The sequence below is a fragment of the Passer domesticus genome, chromosome 11 (assembly GCF_036417665.1).
Source record: "Passer domesticus isolate bPasDom1 chromosome 11, bPasDom1.hap1, whole genome shotgun sequence".
Taxonomy (NCBI): domain Eukaryota; kingdom Metazoa; phylum Chordata; class Aves; order Passeriformes; family Passeridae; genus Passer; species Passer domesticus.
Genome location: NC_087484.1, coordinates 4,053,903 through 4,070,326, shown reverse-complemented (window position 1 = coordinate 4,070,326; position 16,424 = coordinate 4,053,903). Strand labels below are relative to the sequence as shown.

General features: G+C 47.9%; 1 protein-coding gene across 1 annotated transcript in view; it reads left to right on the top strand.

Annotated features, from left to right (window-relative positions):
* Positions 1-16,424, top strand: part of SLC7A14 (solute carrier family 7 member 14) — a 29,699-nt gene that overhangs the window by 9,119 nt on the left and 4,156 nt on the right. Inside the window, exons 2-7 of the mRNA XM_064385228.1 lie at positions 4,034-4,426; positions 9,376-9,612; positions 10,754-10,971; positions 12,854-13,000; positions 13,869-14,077; positions 14,585-15,462. Of these exons, the coding sequence (XP_064241298.1) occupies positions 4,123-4,426; positions 9,376-9,612; positions 10,754-10,971; positions 12,854-13,000; positions 13,869-14,077; positions 14,585-15,462 (1,993 nt within the window). The 5' untranslated portion in view covers positions 4,034-4,122. The remainder of the gene's footprint in view (positions 1-4,033; positions 4,427-9,375; positions 9,613-10,753; positions 10,972-12,853; positions 13,001-13,868; positions 14,078-14,584; positions 15,463-16,424) is intronic.

The following is a 16,424-nucleotide window of genomic DNA, read 5'->3' as shown; positions in this document are numbered from 1 at the left end:
CAGCATCCCTGCTGCCCGGCTGACGTCAGCCTCTCCCTGCTGGAGGAGCCGCGATGAAATTCGGCTCCTGAGCCTCTCCAGGCAAACCCGCCCCGCCGGCACCCAGCTCGGGATTAAAGGGAAACGGGAAGGGGAGCAGGGAGGTCAGCCTAGCACGTTTGCTCCTTTTTTTCTTGTTCTTTTTCTGGGATTGCAGCGGGATTTGCTGCCAGGAGATGCCTTTGCCATCATCTTGAGCTACCTCCAGCATCCCTTTGAGCCTTTGGGGCTCTGTTTGTCCAGGGGTGATGTTGGCACACAGTCCCTGCTGGAGCACGGAGTCTGAGGGCTGATGCTCCTGCACCATAAACACCAGAATTAATATTCTGAGGTCCACAGCAAGCACTGCCTTGGGTGTTCATAGGAAGCTGCTTCAATCCCAGATTGCTGAAGCACAGCTCCCCTGGGCAAGGAGAAAGGGACTTTCCCCCTAAAAACCTCTGCAGCAAACGAGCACTGGTGTCCTGCACGCCAGGGCCAGATCCATGCTGATCCGGCTGCTGGAGGCATCAGCAATCTTTCCTCTGCAGTAATTACTCTGTGAGCCATGGAAAGCCAGGGAAAACCCAACCTTTTCCTCTTAATGAGTGCCCCTGCCTGGCTTTCCATCAATACAGCACCAGGAGCTCTCTTTGTTCCATTTACCACCATCGATATTCTGTTCCCTGCTGCATTCCCAGCAGATTTTTATAGACATCTTTGCTCATGGATACCCCCACAGACTTCTGGGCAGAGGGGAGTCATTAACAGAAAATCAAAAGCCACCCCAAGGCACAGGTGTGGTTTGGGGACAATTTTCTAGAGAAGCTGGAGCTCTGGGGGGTGATGAGGATGGGAGATGCTGGGGGGGCACTGTGCTGCATCTCCCCAGCAGAACGAGTTTTATACAAGGAATAATTCAGCATCAACCCAGACACTAAGGAAGATCCATGCCTGTAAACACCTATGTCTCTCCTTCTGGCTTGATTGCAGTTTCAGTCAATTTACCCTGATGAAGAGGAGTGTTTTGGTACAAACAGTGGTGCTGACAAGCACATGGTGGCAGCAGCAAGTGCCAGCCAGCGAGGAAAACCAACCCCAACAGCCTGATGGTGGAAAGCTGAGCAGCTCCAAAACCCAGCTGCAGCTTGCCCCCTCTGACCCACAGCTCCCTTCATCTTCCTGGGTTTATGGTGAGGAAATAAAAAAAAAAAAACAAAACAAAACAAAACAAGTGAAAATTCCTCTTGCTTCCCACTGTCTGCTCCTAGACAGGCAGGATGAGTGGAGCAGAGCAGAAGTGAGCTGCCCCTGCCCCATGGAGGTGGTTGCCATCCATGACATATTTTATCCTGGTTTCAAATGGAGAGAAAGGATATTTTCCAAGCTACATAGCAGCAATATGCTGGTCTTGCTTAAACATCTGGAATAGTTTTGAATGACTGCTTTAATTGAGCATAGCAGCAATTATAGAGTTATTTCATTTCAGAGGTTTTGAAAGTTGTTTTTTTTTTCCTTGATGACTTATAGAAGACTAAACCCCATGAATTGCAGGGCTCTTTTGGGCTGCCATGCAGGAGGACCTGGTCACAGCCCAGCCCCAGGCAGCTGGAACAGCTCAGCAGCCTAAATCTGGGTGCATCACTAATCCACCAGCCAGTTCCTGCTTTAAATTTAAACCATATAAAATATTTAAGGGCTTTTTTCATCATTTTAGCAGTTAAGATTATTCTAGGACAAGATTGCCCTGTCTTATCTTGGGGTTCTTTGCAATGCTGATGAGAAAGTAATTTCTATACCATGATGTGGCTTGAGAGTGAACTGGGCTGTCCAAATCAGTCACCTCTCCTCAGGCTGAGGAATTCACTGATTTTTCCAGTGTGGATGTGAATTCCTTCGTTAAGGAGCACATGCCACCCTTCCCAAAGCCTTCATCAGACACCCAGAGACACCATGATGAATAGCTGGGGTCCCAATCCCCCTTAAAACACAGGACAGGTCTTCCCATGCCAGAGCATGACCTGGTGATGTCACCTAGGACCAGCCTGAAGCTTTGATGCCTTCGTCCAACACCATCATACCTCTTCTGAAGACCCAGATACTTCACTAGTTTAATTCAATTTCATGCAAACCCTAGCACATAAATCCAAGTCTTTCAAACTCAACTAAGAGAAACCACAAAGCTCAAGGAAAATAATTAAATAAAAGATGGAAAGTGGGAAGCACAGTAAGACTTTTTCCAGCCCACCCCTTTTCCAGCCCACACTCCAGAGGTGCCATGCTTTGGATAAAAGGATTAATTTTGGGTGTTTTTTCTTAGAGTTGTTGTTTTCCACATGGCTAAAACACAATCCTGGTAAAGCAGAGCCACTGTGGAGGTGCCAGGACAGGAGCATGTTGCCCTGAGGAGAAAAGGAGGCTCAGAGCTCTCTACAGCTGAAAGGCTGTTGGAACCAGGTGGGAGTCAGTCTCTTCTCCCAAGTAACAAGCGACAGGAGCTCAGGTTGTGCCAGGGAAGGTTTAGATTGGATATGATGAAAAATTTCTTCATGGAAAGGGATGTCAAGCACTGGAACACACTGGCCAGGGAATTGGTGGAGTCTCCACCTTTGGGGGGATTTAACAGAGGCAGAGATTTGGCACTTGGGAACGTGGATTAATGGTGGGGGTTGATACTCTCAGAGTTCTTTTCAAAGCTAAACAATTCCATGTTTATTCCATGAGAACAGGTCTATTTCATCCTGGCTGGTGCAGACCCGCTGAGCTCTGGCTCAGCTGCCCTTTTCCAACAAAAACCTTCCTTTAAGCCAGACAGTAAAACCTCACCTGTGAGCCAGCCCATCCCACAGCCAGCTGACTCCCTGAGCAACCCAAAAGCCAAACCCAGGTTTTATTCTCAACCCAAAGATCCACATTTGCTCAGTAACATTTTCTCATTATTATTCCTAGCTGGAGCATGCAGCCTTTCAACCTGTGGTTGCTCGAGGTAAAAAATCAGCACAAGCTGAACAGTGATCAACCAAAACATTAAATGAATGCTGTGTTTCATTTAATAAACTTCAGCAACACAAGGCTGCCTTGTGGACACAATGTAATTTGTTTTGGATGTAAAGATGGAAAAAATAAGTGTTTTGTCTTCAAGGCAATTAAAATAAAAGAATATTTCTGTATTGACAAGGAAGAAGCTGCCAGGTAAAAATTCATATTTGATAAATGATTTTTCCCGTTCCCTGGTATTAGCTTGCAGCTTGTCAGTTCTTCTTGGCTTGCTCAAAGTCAAGAAGTCATTACATGTCACCTGGAAGTCCCTGCTGCTGGTGCTATGAGAACAACACAGTTTGCTGAAGAACAGCAGAAGGGGTGGGAGGGGGGGAGGGAGGGAGGGGGGGATGGGAGTTGCTGAATTGTTCTTCAAAATAGGACTGAGAAAGATGAAAAAAGCACCGAGAAAGAGGAAACCAAGACAAGGCCACGATTGAGACAACCCTAGAGCACATGGGTTCAGGCAAGAAAAGTTGAAAGTATTAAAAATGGCTGCAGCTGGCCGTGCTGTCAGTCACTCACTCCCCAGTGGCCACTGGAGCCCACACTGCTCCTGCTGAGCTCCTCTCCCAGTCTGCCTTAACTACAGGCTTGGAGTCACACTCTGTCCCCACCAGGGCCCAGTGGCCACCAGCACCTCTCAGTTACGTGTAGCCACCATCACTTCTGGCAGCAATTAAGCCACCTAATGAGAATTTGGAGGAAATCAGGTTCCTGCTGTTTGTAACACTGTAGTAATGACTGAGGCTAAACCCATGTGAACACAAAGGAGGGCAGTGCATCAATGTTGTACAAAACAACTGAGGGTGCTGTACAAAACAACTGAGGGTGGAGAAAGGAGATTTCTCCACAGCATTGGTCAAAGCAAAGCTCTGCCAGCACCGGAGCCCACCAAAAACCAACTTAGGGCGCCCTTTTGACTCTTTACTTTTTTTGCTGTTTCAGTCCAAAACTCTGTTCCTTTCTCTCGCAGGGCTGCCAGCGCATGATGGAGACGCAGCCACGGCCCTGAGTGGGTGCTGCTGACCCCGTCCGTGGCCCGGCTCTGCCCAGCCCAGCAGCATGAGCGGGTTCCTGTCTCGGCTGGACCCGCGGCGGGTGCCCTGGGGGGCGGCGGGCCATGCCCTGCGCGCCCGCGTCCTGCGCACCAAGCCCGTGGAGTCCATGCTGGAGGGCAGCGGCGCCGCGGCCACCCAGGGCGCCCGGCTGGCCAAGGTGCTCACCACCCTGGACCTCATCTCGCTGGGCGTCGGGAGCTGCGTGGGCACCGGCATGTACGTGGTGTCCGGCCTGGTGGCCAAGGAGATGGCGGGGCCCGGGGTCATCGTGTCCTTCATCATCGCTGCCGTCGCGTCCATCTTGTCAGGTGAGGTTTTGGGTGACGGGACGTGTCCTGCATCCTCTCCATTCATGGGTAAACACTCAGCACCACAAGCTACAAGGAGGCAGCACCCTCCCCACCAACTCAAAACCATTTCCCACAGGTCTCACGCAGCTCATGGGGTGTGCTGTCCCTCGTTGCCAAAATATCAGACCAAACTTTGTACTGGGAACCAGCAGCCAAGCATGATCAGCTGCTAATGGCTTCTACAAGAATGGAGCCTGTGGGCAATAATTTTGAGATATTTGAGAGTTTTGTAGAGTGTGTCCTAGGCCATGAGTGTGGCCAAGCCACAGCACTGGAGCGAGAGCTTGTGGGAAACTCTGTTCCAACAGGAAAGATGTCAGTGGCTTGGGCAGTACCAGGGCCAGCTTCTTTTGTTGACATGGCTAATAGTTAAAAAATTCCTCAATTAGTTCTGGAGTTGATTTCATTGGCTCCCATTCATGCAGGGTCAGTCTTTGAGTTTCGAAACCAAAAAAATCCCCAACAAACAAATGTGCAGGGAGAGAGAAATGATGTATTTTAGTGAAAACACGGTGAATTCTATCTCCTCCGTAGAAACCCAGCTGAGCATATGGCTCGAGCTGCAGTTTCTCCATGAAGCCAGTACTGCTGGCATTTGTCCTTTCCAGATCAGTGCTAACACGATGATGTGATGTTCCTGCTCTCTCTCCTCAGAGGACTTTGCATGCTGTGTCAGTCTGGCATCCAGCTTTTGTCTGTGGGTTGGATAAAGAAACCTGAGCAAATGGCAAAGGGCTTTGACAGAAGAGCCAACACAGAAAAGTGACCCAGATCAGCTTTTCAAAACTCCGGATTTTTGTCATGAGAGGTGGAAGCACATCATGGTCTTTCTCTGGAGTTTGCAGTGCTGCTCCATCGAGATCCCACCAAAGTGAGTGGGAGTTTGAACCCCTGATGTTCCTGCAGCCCAGAGGCACAGCCCTGGCACAGCCCAGGGATAATCCTCAGGCTCTCTCCAAAGCCCACAACAAGAGCTGAGAGCTTGCACTGAGATCCAATGCTTATTTGGGTGCCCAACACAACAAAAGAACCAAAATGCTTGTTTTTTATCCAAGGCAGTAGATAGCATCAGTGTCTCTCCTTCCCCACCGCCTGCTTTCTCTCCTCTGCAAAGGTTTTGTTGGCAGTGAAGCAAACCAAGAGCAAAGGGAGTTTGGGTGGGTCTCGGCTAACAAAAACACATTGGACTCCAAAAGGTTTTTTTTTCACCCCAGACATGAGCCTTGCCCCACAGCAGGAGCTCCTCCCGCCTTCGCCCACAGGAGCCTGCGCCGCTTCCCGCTCCGCTTTCATCTCCCCTTGCTTTTGTAGCCCTGGGAAAGTGTTTTGTGAGGGATGCAGTGTTTTTATAGTCTCCTTGGCTGCTTCCTCACTTCATCGTTAACGCTGCTGTTGTTTGTAACAGCAACACTTTTTTGGCAAGTAAAGCCAAGTAAGAATTCAGGAGCTGGACGGGCTGTTGGACTCCTTGGGGATGTGATTTCAGCTCTCCCGTCGTGGTCATGCCTGGTGTGCCAGGCACTGAGTTTGGACAAGTGTGCACAAACAGATTTTAAGGAACTTTTGCTTTGTCCATCACAGATCACTAAGTCAAACCCCACTGCTTGCAGAAGTGACCCCAGAAGGGTTTTGGATTTTAAAAACCCCCCAAAAACAGACAAACCAAAACCATCCAAAAGGTTATCTGGCTTCCCAGGGAGACAGCCATAGGGAAGCCCTGCCATAGGGAAGCCTCTTTGCACTATTAAGCCTGGTTTCAGAAAGGTGCTTTTCCAATTTCATCTACTCAACAAATTCCACTTATGCCTTCCATAGTTTTAGGCAACACAATACCCCATCAGGCACTTACAAACACATTGTAATTTATTAAACTGATAAATTAAATAAATCTCTTCTGTTCTCTCACTAGAAGGCCATTCATTCATCTCTCAAATAGAAATGCTTGCCCAGCTTCTCTCCACAAAGCCCCCAGTGCACTTCAGGCTCCTGCCATCAGCTGCAACCACCAACATTCCCCACTTTCACCCCTGTTTTAGCCAAAATCGGCAGTTTGCATCTCACCCAACCCCATCACCCTCTCCACAGCCTTTCCCACCAGCCATTTCTTATCTTTTTAGTGATCTTCTCTCCTAAAGCAATAACCTAGTTTGGAGCACAGTGCCACACTCTTACCTGAGAGAGGTACAGGAACAGGATCAGCAGCAGCCAGGATGCACAATGGAACAGGGGAGCTGAGCATGTGCCCCAGGTGCTGCTGGCTGCAGGATGAGGGCTGGGCTGAGGGGCTGCACCTGCAGCTGCCTGGGAGGAGCAGGAGAGACAGGAGTCCTTGCTCTGAGGAAGCTTTCTTTATGGAGCTGCCTTTTATCTATCAGCACATGGTGATCATGAAATGCAATGAACAGGCTCAGTGGCTTGATGAAAATAATATGTTTCCTCAATTAGTTGGCTGCTCTTGGTTGATGAGAGATGGTCCCTCTGGATTTCTGGTGTGGTAGCATGAATTATTTGGATTTACCTCCAGAGCAGCTGAAAGGCCCCTCTCAGAAGTTATTTTCACTGAATCATCACTGCCATCATGCCAGTGCCCTGTGGGATGTCTCGTGGTTCCTGTGTAGCCTTGTGCCAAGTATCAGTGGCAGGGTCAGCAGCCACATCACAGCCACCACCACGCCAGCACACCAAAAGCACCAGCTCTCCTGTCACCAGTTGTGCTGCCCAGTGGCTGCTCTGTGGGTGGGATCTTGGAAGGACCAAGACCACTCAGCTGTGTTTATGTCCTGCAGAACAATGTCAGTGACTGTATAATTACACAAGTGTAATGACTGTCACACCAATTGCACAAGGGCAGCAGATATTCAAGGAAAAGAAATTATCCTCTGTAGAATGCTTGGTCTTTCAAAAAACCACTGTGTTGTCTTGTTTTCTTCAGAAATTGCAAACAGTCTTGATTGGGGGGGCGAAGATTAATCTGTCTCCAAATTAAACAGTTGTGACAGGGAGGATGTACCCAACCTCTCTCTGTAGTTCCAGATCTGGGCTGGCTGTGCAGGAGCACTGGGAGAGCTGCATTCCTCTGGATGCAGGGGAACAAGGAGCTGAATAGCCTGAACTGCCAAGGAGTAACTGAGTAACACAGTTTTACTGTGCAGTTACATTGTAAAAAAAAAAATTTAAAAAAATTAATAACAACAACAATAATAATAATACAGTGTGAATGCAACAGATATGAGTATATATTATATGTATATGTTTGTGTGTAATACATGCTGACACCTAATGCTGATATTCTCAACCTATTGCTGTACCCAACCCCTAGTGAAAAACAGCCCTTCTATTTTGGGATCCAAGTAGAATAACCAAAAACTCCAACATTTTGTACATATTCATTTCTTTGCTTTAGCATTATCGTTGTGTGTTGATAACCATCCCCTTCAATCATTATCTTGTCGTTGGCTAAAATGCGAGCTGCCTACAAGAAAGAGTGTATATATATATTATTTTTTTTCTTTTAAGGCCACCAAGACAGAAACTAGATACTTGTCTTCGTCAGAGCACCAGTTTCATAAATCATTCAGGCCTGCAGTTATCTGTGAACGCCGCACCTTTGCCGAGTGCATGCATTTTTCATCAGCTTTGAATAATGACTGTCGGTAGGGCTGGATGGATGATGGAAACCTCTTGTGGCTCCCGTTGGGCTGCTTTACAGAAATCAAGTTTTGAAGAGTCCCATTGCAAAGCAGCCCACATTCAAGTTAAGCAGTGAATGGAATATAAAAATCCTCCAAAAGCAAGAAAACAAGCGCCATCAAATTCAGCTTAAGAGATTCAACAACTCTGTGTTTGTACAGTGTGAAAACAGCACTTAAGGAAGAGCAGCCACCTCATAACATTTTTATAAATTATTCATTCCCCTCTCTGTACTAAACTGATTGCAAATTTGAAGCAATTATTATCTTCTAAATGGAGAATATCAGTTGATAGAGAGCTCAATAATTACTACATGTTTACTCAATGGTAGTAACAGCCTTAACCAATTCACCCATATGAACTTCACTGGGGTCTTTGGGGCAGGGGCCTAATCAGTGTTAAACATGCAGGACCCTCCCAGCACTTGTCCTGAATAATATTTGGGGAATTTGAGACTAAGTACATCCATTCATTTTTTTAAAAAAGCTAATGGTTGTTTTAATACATCAATGTGTCAGGGTCAGGTTTTTATTAAAAATTATCCTGACATAGTAAGCACACAAGGAGTTCAAAAAGTATTGAAGTCTGATGAATTCTCCTCCCAAACATTTACAGTTAAATACTTCTTCTTGCTTTTCTTTTCTTCTTCTGCACAGCTAGTTTTGCAAATATTCTTTAGAAGACTTAAATATAATATTATTTAAGTGTTAAAATAAGTTATGTTCTCTGTGTAAGACATCTTCAAACTCCTCTTGCCTGGGTATGAACAAAAGCAGGGATGATCAGGACAGTGCTCATGCCTACATCTGCAGAGCAGTAATGCAGGATGAGTGTTTGGGGATTGGAAGTTTGGGGCAGAGAGAGGTGTACCCTTCTGTAAGCCCTCCTGTGGCATCTTCCTCTGGGATGAGACCGTGCAGCACTGGTCCAGGATCCCACGTAAACATCTGGCTGGTTTGAACTGTGTCTTCTCAAAAAAGAAAAGCCCAGAAATATTTCCTAGTGGAGATATTTCCTAGTGGAAATATTTCTGGTTTTTAAGCCAAGAAACAGGGGAAGGAGGGTCACCATGCGATGTCTCAGTGCTCCTGATGTTGCCTCCGCTCCTGACACCTCCCAGCACCTCCAGGAAGGTGCCACCAAGGCAGTTTTATTTTTCCATTTTCCCTTTTCCCATTTTCCCTTTTCCTTACACCTCTTCCTGCTTTTCCAAACAGGCGTTTGCTACGCCGAGTTCGGCGTGCGGGTCCCCAAGACCACGGGCTCTGCCTACACCTACAGCTACGTGACCGTGGGGGAGTTTGTGGCGTTCTTCATCGGCTGGAACCTCATCCTGGAGTACCTGATCGGCACGGCCGCGGGCGCCAGCGCCCTCAGCAGCATGTTTGACTCGCTGGCCAACCACACCATCAGCCGCTGGATGATCAGCAGCGTGGGCACGCTCAACGGCCTGGGTGCGTCCTGCTGGGCACAGGGGTTGGTGGTGTTTGTGCCCAGGACAAGTGAAGAGATGAATCTGACTCCATGTTTCTTAGAAGGCTGATTTATTATAGTATCGTATTATATTATATTAAAAGAAATTGTATGCTAAAACTATACTAAACTATAGAAAGCTAGAAAAGAATGCATAATAAAAACCAGTCACAGACCAGAGAGTCCGGCACTGCTGGACTGGGATTGGTCTTTAAGTAAGAACAATTCACATGGAACCAACCAAAGATGCACCTGCTACATTCCAAAGCAGCAAAACACAGGGAGAAGCAATCAGATAATATTGTTTTTATTTTCCTCTGAGGCTTCTCGTCTTCTCAGGAGAAGAAATCCTGGGCAAAGGGACTTTTCATAAAATATCATGGTGACACAGAGATACCTCCATTAATTCGGGCCTGAAAAGTAATTGGAAGCTCATCAGGAGTCAGACATGGATATCAGGCTTCATTCATTATTTACTGTCTGTCTGGCTCTGGAATTTTGCCTCAGCAGCCTGGCATGCAGGCAGGGTTGGAGGGTATGGGAGCTTTGAGCCTCTTTGGGATGAGCTGGCATTTAGAATACATGCACAGAAATAGTCGAATGTCGGAGGGTAAGGGCAGCACAGAAATCCTTCACCCAGTGCAAGCACTCTGCTCAGTCCCCTTCAGGCACACACAGAATTTTGTTAGAGAACACGAGCTGGTGTCTGCTGCACTGCTGGGGACTGGGGCTGTGGTGGTCCTGCGTGACCAGCAGTTCCAGCAACAGTCCATGAATCCTACCAGTAAGCAAACCAGCCAGCTGTCCTGTACCTATGTCATGAAAACTTCATGGCTGATGGATTTTTAATGAGTACTTGGCAGATACATGTTATGCAAATTGGGACACAGTCATTGGTTTACTGCTCTCCCAAAAGTCTGAACAGTGTCTTGAGACACCAAGATTTATCACCTTAATTAAACAACTTTATCTAGTGGAGACATGGGCCTCTGGAGGCCACTTTTGCAATGAGACCAAAGAGTTCTGCAAAACTTCAAGGTCTGAAAAGGGTTTAAAACTCCTCCACAGAGTTCCTGGATATTCTGTGGATGGAGAGTAGCACATCTCTTTTCTCTCTCCTAGGGAAAGGAGAGGAGTCGTACCCCGACCTTCTTGCTCTGGTCATTGCTGTCATTGTCACCATCATTGTGGCCATGGGGGTGAAGAACTCGGTGGGACTGAACAACGTGCTCAATGTCATTAACTTGGCAGTTTGGGTCTTCATCATGATTGCTGGTCTGTTCTACATCAAAAGTGACAACTGGGCTGAAGGGCAATTCCTGCCGTTCGGATGGCCAGGGGTAAGTCCTGGGAGCACGGAGGGACACACAGTACCCAAGTGCTGCCACACACTCAGCCTTGCTCATGGTGTGCACACCCCAGTGCTGCTGCACACTCCAGAGCCCAGCCCTACTAAATCCACCTGTGCTTTGGCCAGGGACCTCCAAATCCCAGGAGTGCAGGCTTGGATGCAAACCTGCTCTTTCCACCAAACCCAAAGAGTACGGCAATGCTTTATCTCCTAACTCCTCTTAGCATAAACCCAGAACTTTTCCAAAATGTCCTTCTGCAAAGTCAAACTCCACATGGAATTATCCCCAAGGAAATGCCACTAATTGCCAGGCAATGGAGCAAAATGCTGTGGCAATCTGAGACAGGGCACTCCAGAGAGCTGTCTCAGCCTCTGCGGAGCGGGGAGATACTTTTGTTGGCTGGTTTTCAACAACAATGTTCTCAAGCATTTGTTTTGAGCACTTCATAATGCCACCTGCCAGCACTTATTTTATGGATGTTCCCTCAAAGCTTACTGAGAATTTGGACATATTTGGCTTTTTTAGCTTGCTTGCACTGGTTTTTATCCAAGGATGAACAGAGACTGAAAATATCTCAGCTGGCCTAAACCCAAGATAATTTCTCAGATTTACACTGCTCAACTCCATTGGGGTTTTGTGCAGAAAAATAAGCAAGAAAGTAAAGTAAACCACGAATCTTGGTTATTGAAAGGGTCCCAAACTGCCATACACTCCCTGCACCTTCCTCCAGTAAATCAATACCTCTTTGCCAGAGAACAATAGTGAGGAGAAGAGCTCTGAGGCTTACTTGAGAACAGAGGTCATATTTACCTTTGGGTTGCACTTGGGTTGTTATACCATACAATAGGAGTGAAAAAGAGAAAATAGAAAATATCTGGTTTGCTCCAATTCAGTGCACCAAATATCTCTTGGCATGGAAAAAAAAAAAGTTGTAAGAGATAGATGCATATTCAAAACACAAAACAACTCAGTGGGGTGGTCTTATCCTTTTCAGCTGGTTTATTGTCTCACAAGCTGTTTGTAAAAGTAAATCCATCACCAAGCACAAGTGTGAGATCCCCAACAGCGTAGGGCATATTTTAAAAAGATAATTACAGACAGTCTCTGAAAGAGGTTAGTTTTGCTGTGTGCAGTATCACCAGGCAGCTGAGATGACAGAGGTGTGATGGACAGGTGGTACCCAGCAAGCTGCAAGGGTTTCACAGCTCCAGATCAGCCAGGCAGTCTTCACCCTGCTCCAGAATTCCTTTCCTATAAATGTCCTCGCTAATATTGTATATTTTCAAAAATCACATTAAAAAAAATAACCAAACAGTACAAATAATTCCTCATCCAAGTGCTCCAATGTGTGCTCCTAACCTGTCTGCAGCTTCCAAGCAAAACAGAGGTTGTTTGGGAAGCGGCTCACATCTGACGGCTGCTGCTCTCTCCTGCTTCCTCTGCAAGCGGATCTTGCTGCCACATGAGACATCTTGCTAAGGCAGAACATGCAAACATGTTCCAGATCTCTACTCATAAAAATGGATTTGGGGTGGAGGATTGTTAAAGCAAACCTGGAATTGGTTGATTGTCTCCTCTGACACTGGCAGGATCTCCCAGCGTGTTCAGGCACTGCCGGTTTGTGGGGTGAGTTGCAGATGCCTCTGTGGCTCAGGGCACAGGTTGAAATCTTTTCCCCAGATCAGATTGATGGGTTAGGGGTGCTCCCAGGGTCAGTCCCCAGAGCTACATGTACACCCCCTGACCTGTGGCCACTCACCCTTTAGCTCAGACAAGGCACAACAGCGCTGCTCCATTTTTGCTCAGCTCCCTCTCCCTGGCTGGGTGCCGGCCTCCCTCCTTGCACCCAGATGTTTGATCCTCCCCACAGGTGCTCAAGGGGGCTGCAACCTGTTTCTATGCCTTCATTGGCTTCGACATCATTGCTACCACGGGAGAGGAGGCGAAGAACCCCAACACCTCCATCCCCTACGCCATCACAGCCTCGCTCGTCACGTGCCTGACAGCTTATGTGTCTGTAAGTAGTCCCTGCTCAGGTGTGAATGTACATAAATATGTATGTATGCATGTAAATATATATATATATGTACCAAGTGAGTCTGTCTGGGCACCTGCACAGTGCCTGCCAAGGCTCCTCTCCATTTGTCCCCAGGCTCCTGTCACCTGACAAGACCCCTCTGCCAGCTGCAGGGACGTGGTGGCAGGCAGTTTTTTCTCATCCCCGTCCACAGCTATTTTTACACCCAGGAGAGAAGCAAAGAATGAGCAGCAGCATTGCAGCATCCTTTCTCCGTGTTTCTGGGAAAAGCAGCACTGCCTCTGCTGGAGATATGGGAGAGGATCCAAGTGAGGGGAAGGATAGGCAGGGATGGCTCTGTGAGGTCACACTGCTCTGCACCCCAGTGAAAACATGCTTGTGCTCAAAGTTTTTCCTTGCAAAAGAGCAAAAATTAGTTATGAAGGAAAAAAAACCCCACTGTTCTGATCATTTCAAAGAAACTCACCTCTCCCACATGGGACTGGGCTTCTCATGAAAACAAATTCTTTTACTCAAATCAATGCAATGCAATCTGGATTTGGGGTCTGCCCCAGCACTATTCCCCACACAGGAATGCAGCCAAAGTGAGTGTTACTAACCCTGCCAGTCCCACCAGCCTCACCAGTCCCACTTGACTGCTGCATCACCCCTGAAGCGAGGTTCCAGCATCCCTTCTTGCCTTTGAGTAGCAGAGACTAAGACCCCACAGTTTTCGGGATTAACCACCCTACAGCAAAGTGCAAACAGACCTAATTCCAGCATTTTACGTCCCCTCCACCCTGAGAATCCCCAGCAGCCCCCAGTGCTGATGCTGACACCCCTGTCCTGCTCCTCTTGCCTTGCCCAGGTGAGCATGATCCTCACGCTGATGGTGCCCTACGACGCCATCGACACCGAGTCCCCACTGATGGAAATGTTCGTGGTCCATGGCTTCTATGCAGCCAAATTCATCGTTGCCATCGGGTCCGTGGCCGGCCTCACTGTCAGCTTGCTGGGCTCCCTCTTCCCAATGCCCAGAGTCATTTACGCCATGGCTGGTGATGGGCTGCTCTTCAGGTCAGTCATACCCACGCCGGTGTTTATTTCTGGCCTCTTGGGATCTGAGGGGAAATTGTGCTGGGGGTTTTGGGGGTCCCAACACCCTGACAGAGTTGTCACTGCAGGGAGCAATGGGCATGCAGAGACAAGGTGGGTGCAGAATGGGGCACAAAGCATAACAATATCCTGGGGGAAAAATATCAGGAGCAGCCTACCCTACAGTTTCTCATCTGATGTTGTCACCTAGGGATTCTGATTATGTGGGCATGAGTGTTTATTCCAAAGGAGAGCTGTTTATATGATAAAATCTGGGAAGTATCCAAGTGCTCCTTGCAGAGCTGGTCAGACCCAGATCTAACTCCAAATTCAACTTCAGCAGTGTTGCCAGTCCCCACCTGGAATTACAGTTCCAAACAGCAACAAGACCTGAAGGAATCCCTGAGACTGTCCCCTGCAATCAGGGAATGCTTATTGCAACAGGAAACCTCTGTGATTTTAACTTTGTACGACTGTTCTGTGCTCCAGGTTTTTGTCCCACGTCAGCTCTTACACAGAAACCCCTGTGGTGGCTTGTATCGTGTCCGGGTTCCTGGCAGCTCTGCTCTCCTTGCTGGTCAGCCTGAGGGACCTGATTGAGATGATGTCCATTGGCACCCTGCTCGCCTACACACTGGTGTCCGTCTGCGTCCTGCTCCTGCGGTACCAGCCCGAGAGCGACATCGACGGCTTCGTCAAATTCCTCTCCGAGGAGCACACCAAGAAGAAGGAGGGCATCCTGGCTGACTGTGAGAAGGAAGCTTGCTCTCCTGGGAGTGAAGGAGAGGAGTTCTCTGGCCCACCGACCAACACGTGCGGGGCAAAAAATCTGCCGTCGCTAGGAGATAACGAGATGCTAATTGGGAAATCCGATAAATCCGCCTACAACGTGAATCACCCCAATTACGGCACCGTCGACATGACCTCAGGGATAGAGGCAGATGAGTCTGAGAACATCTATCTCATCAAGCTGAAGAAGCTGATTGGCCCCCGGTACTACACGATGCGGATCCACCTCGGGCTGCCGGGTAAAATGGATCGCCCGACGGCGGCCACCGGCCACACCGTCACCACCTGCGTGCTCCTGCTCTTCGTCCTCATGTTCATCTTCTGCTCCTTCATCATTTTTGGGTCAGACTACATCTCTGAGCAGAGCTGGTGGGCTGTCCTCCTGGTGGTGCTGATGGTCCTGCTCATCGCTGTGCTGGTGTTTGTGATCTTGCAGCAGCCAGAAAACCCCAAGAAGCTGCCCTACATGGCGCCGTGTCTGCCCTTCGTCCCTGCCTTCGCCATGCTGGTGAATATCTATCTCATGCTGAAGCTCTCCACAGTCACGTGGATCCGATTTGCCGTCTGGTGTTTTGTGGGTGAGTCCCAGGTTCATTTATTTTCATTTTTTCACTGACACTCTTTTGGAAAGGTGTTGATAATAACAACTTCCCTAATTAGAGTGCTTAGGCTGATGCCTGGGAAATACCCAGTCCTTCTCATCTGCCCCTTGCCATCCTGAAGTTTTTAGAAATCCCAATTTTATCCAGCCCCTGAACCACAGCTAAATGGAAAATTACACCTCCAGAAAACACCAGTTTCATGGAAGAGAATGACTTCATGAAAAGGTGACTATTTTGATGGATTTTTTGATGCAAAGTAGGCGGGTTCTGCAAATTGCCTCACAGGCAGGTTCTGTACAGAAATCAGCCTGATTTCTTGTTCTGTCACCCACTTCAGCTTTTCAGCATCCCACACCAGTATTTCAGCACTGCTTTTCCAAAGTCCAGAGCTGCCCAATCCTAGAAGCCCTCAGAAAGCCAGATCTGTAGACTGTATCTCCTTTTAGCCCAAGTTCTCAACTTCGAGGTAGGGGCATCTTAGGACTCACAGACTCTGTTGTGGATAATTTTTTTCCCCACAGTTAGGCTTTCTGACACATAACCAGGAGTCTAGCAAATCCATAGTGCTTTACTCTGCAACCCAGTCAGTCCAAAACCCAATAGAGAATAAAGCAGATCTCATAGCTCCTCCAAGTTGAGCCATTGGGCAGGTGCTGTCATCTGCATTTTTGGGTTGGAGAAGACATACTCAGTGCTTTTTTGGCCCTTGAAGTCAGCACATGAAGCTGCAAATCCAGGGAAAGCCCTTCTACCTGGAAAAAAAGATTACTCCAAAGCATCAATTTAATCTGCTGTGATTAAGCACTTTCCTCTGTGGGTATAATGAACACCTCTTGAGCTGCCAGCAATGGCAACGAGTCAATTAAACCACTGCATTAGGTGTGAAAAGCTCCACCAGCCCATCCATGGCTGTTGGGGATGGGACATCCCATTGGCTT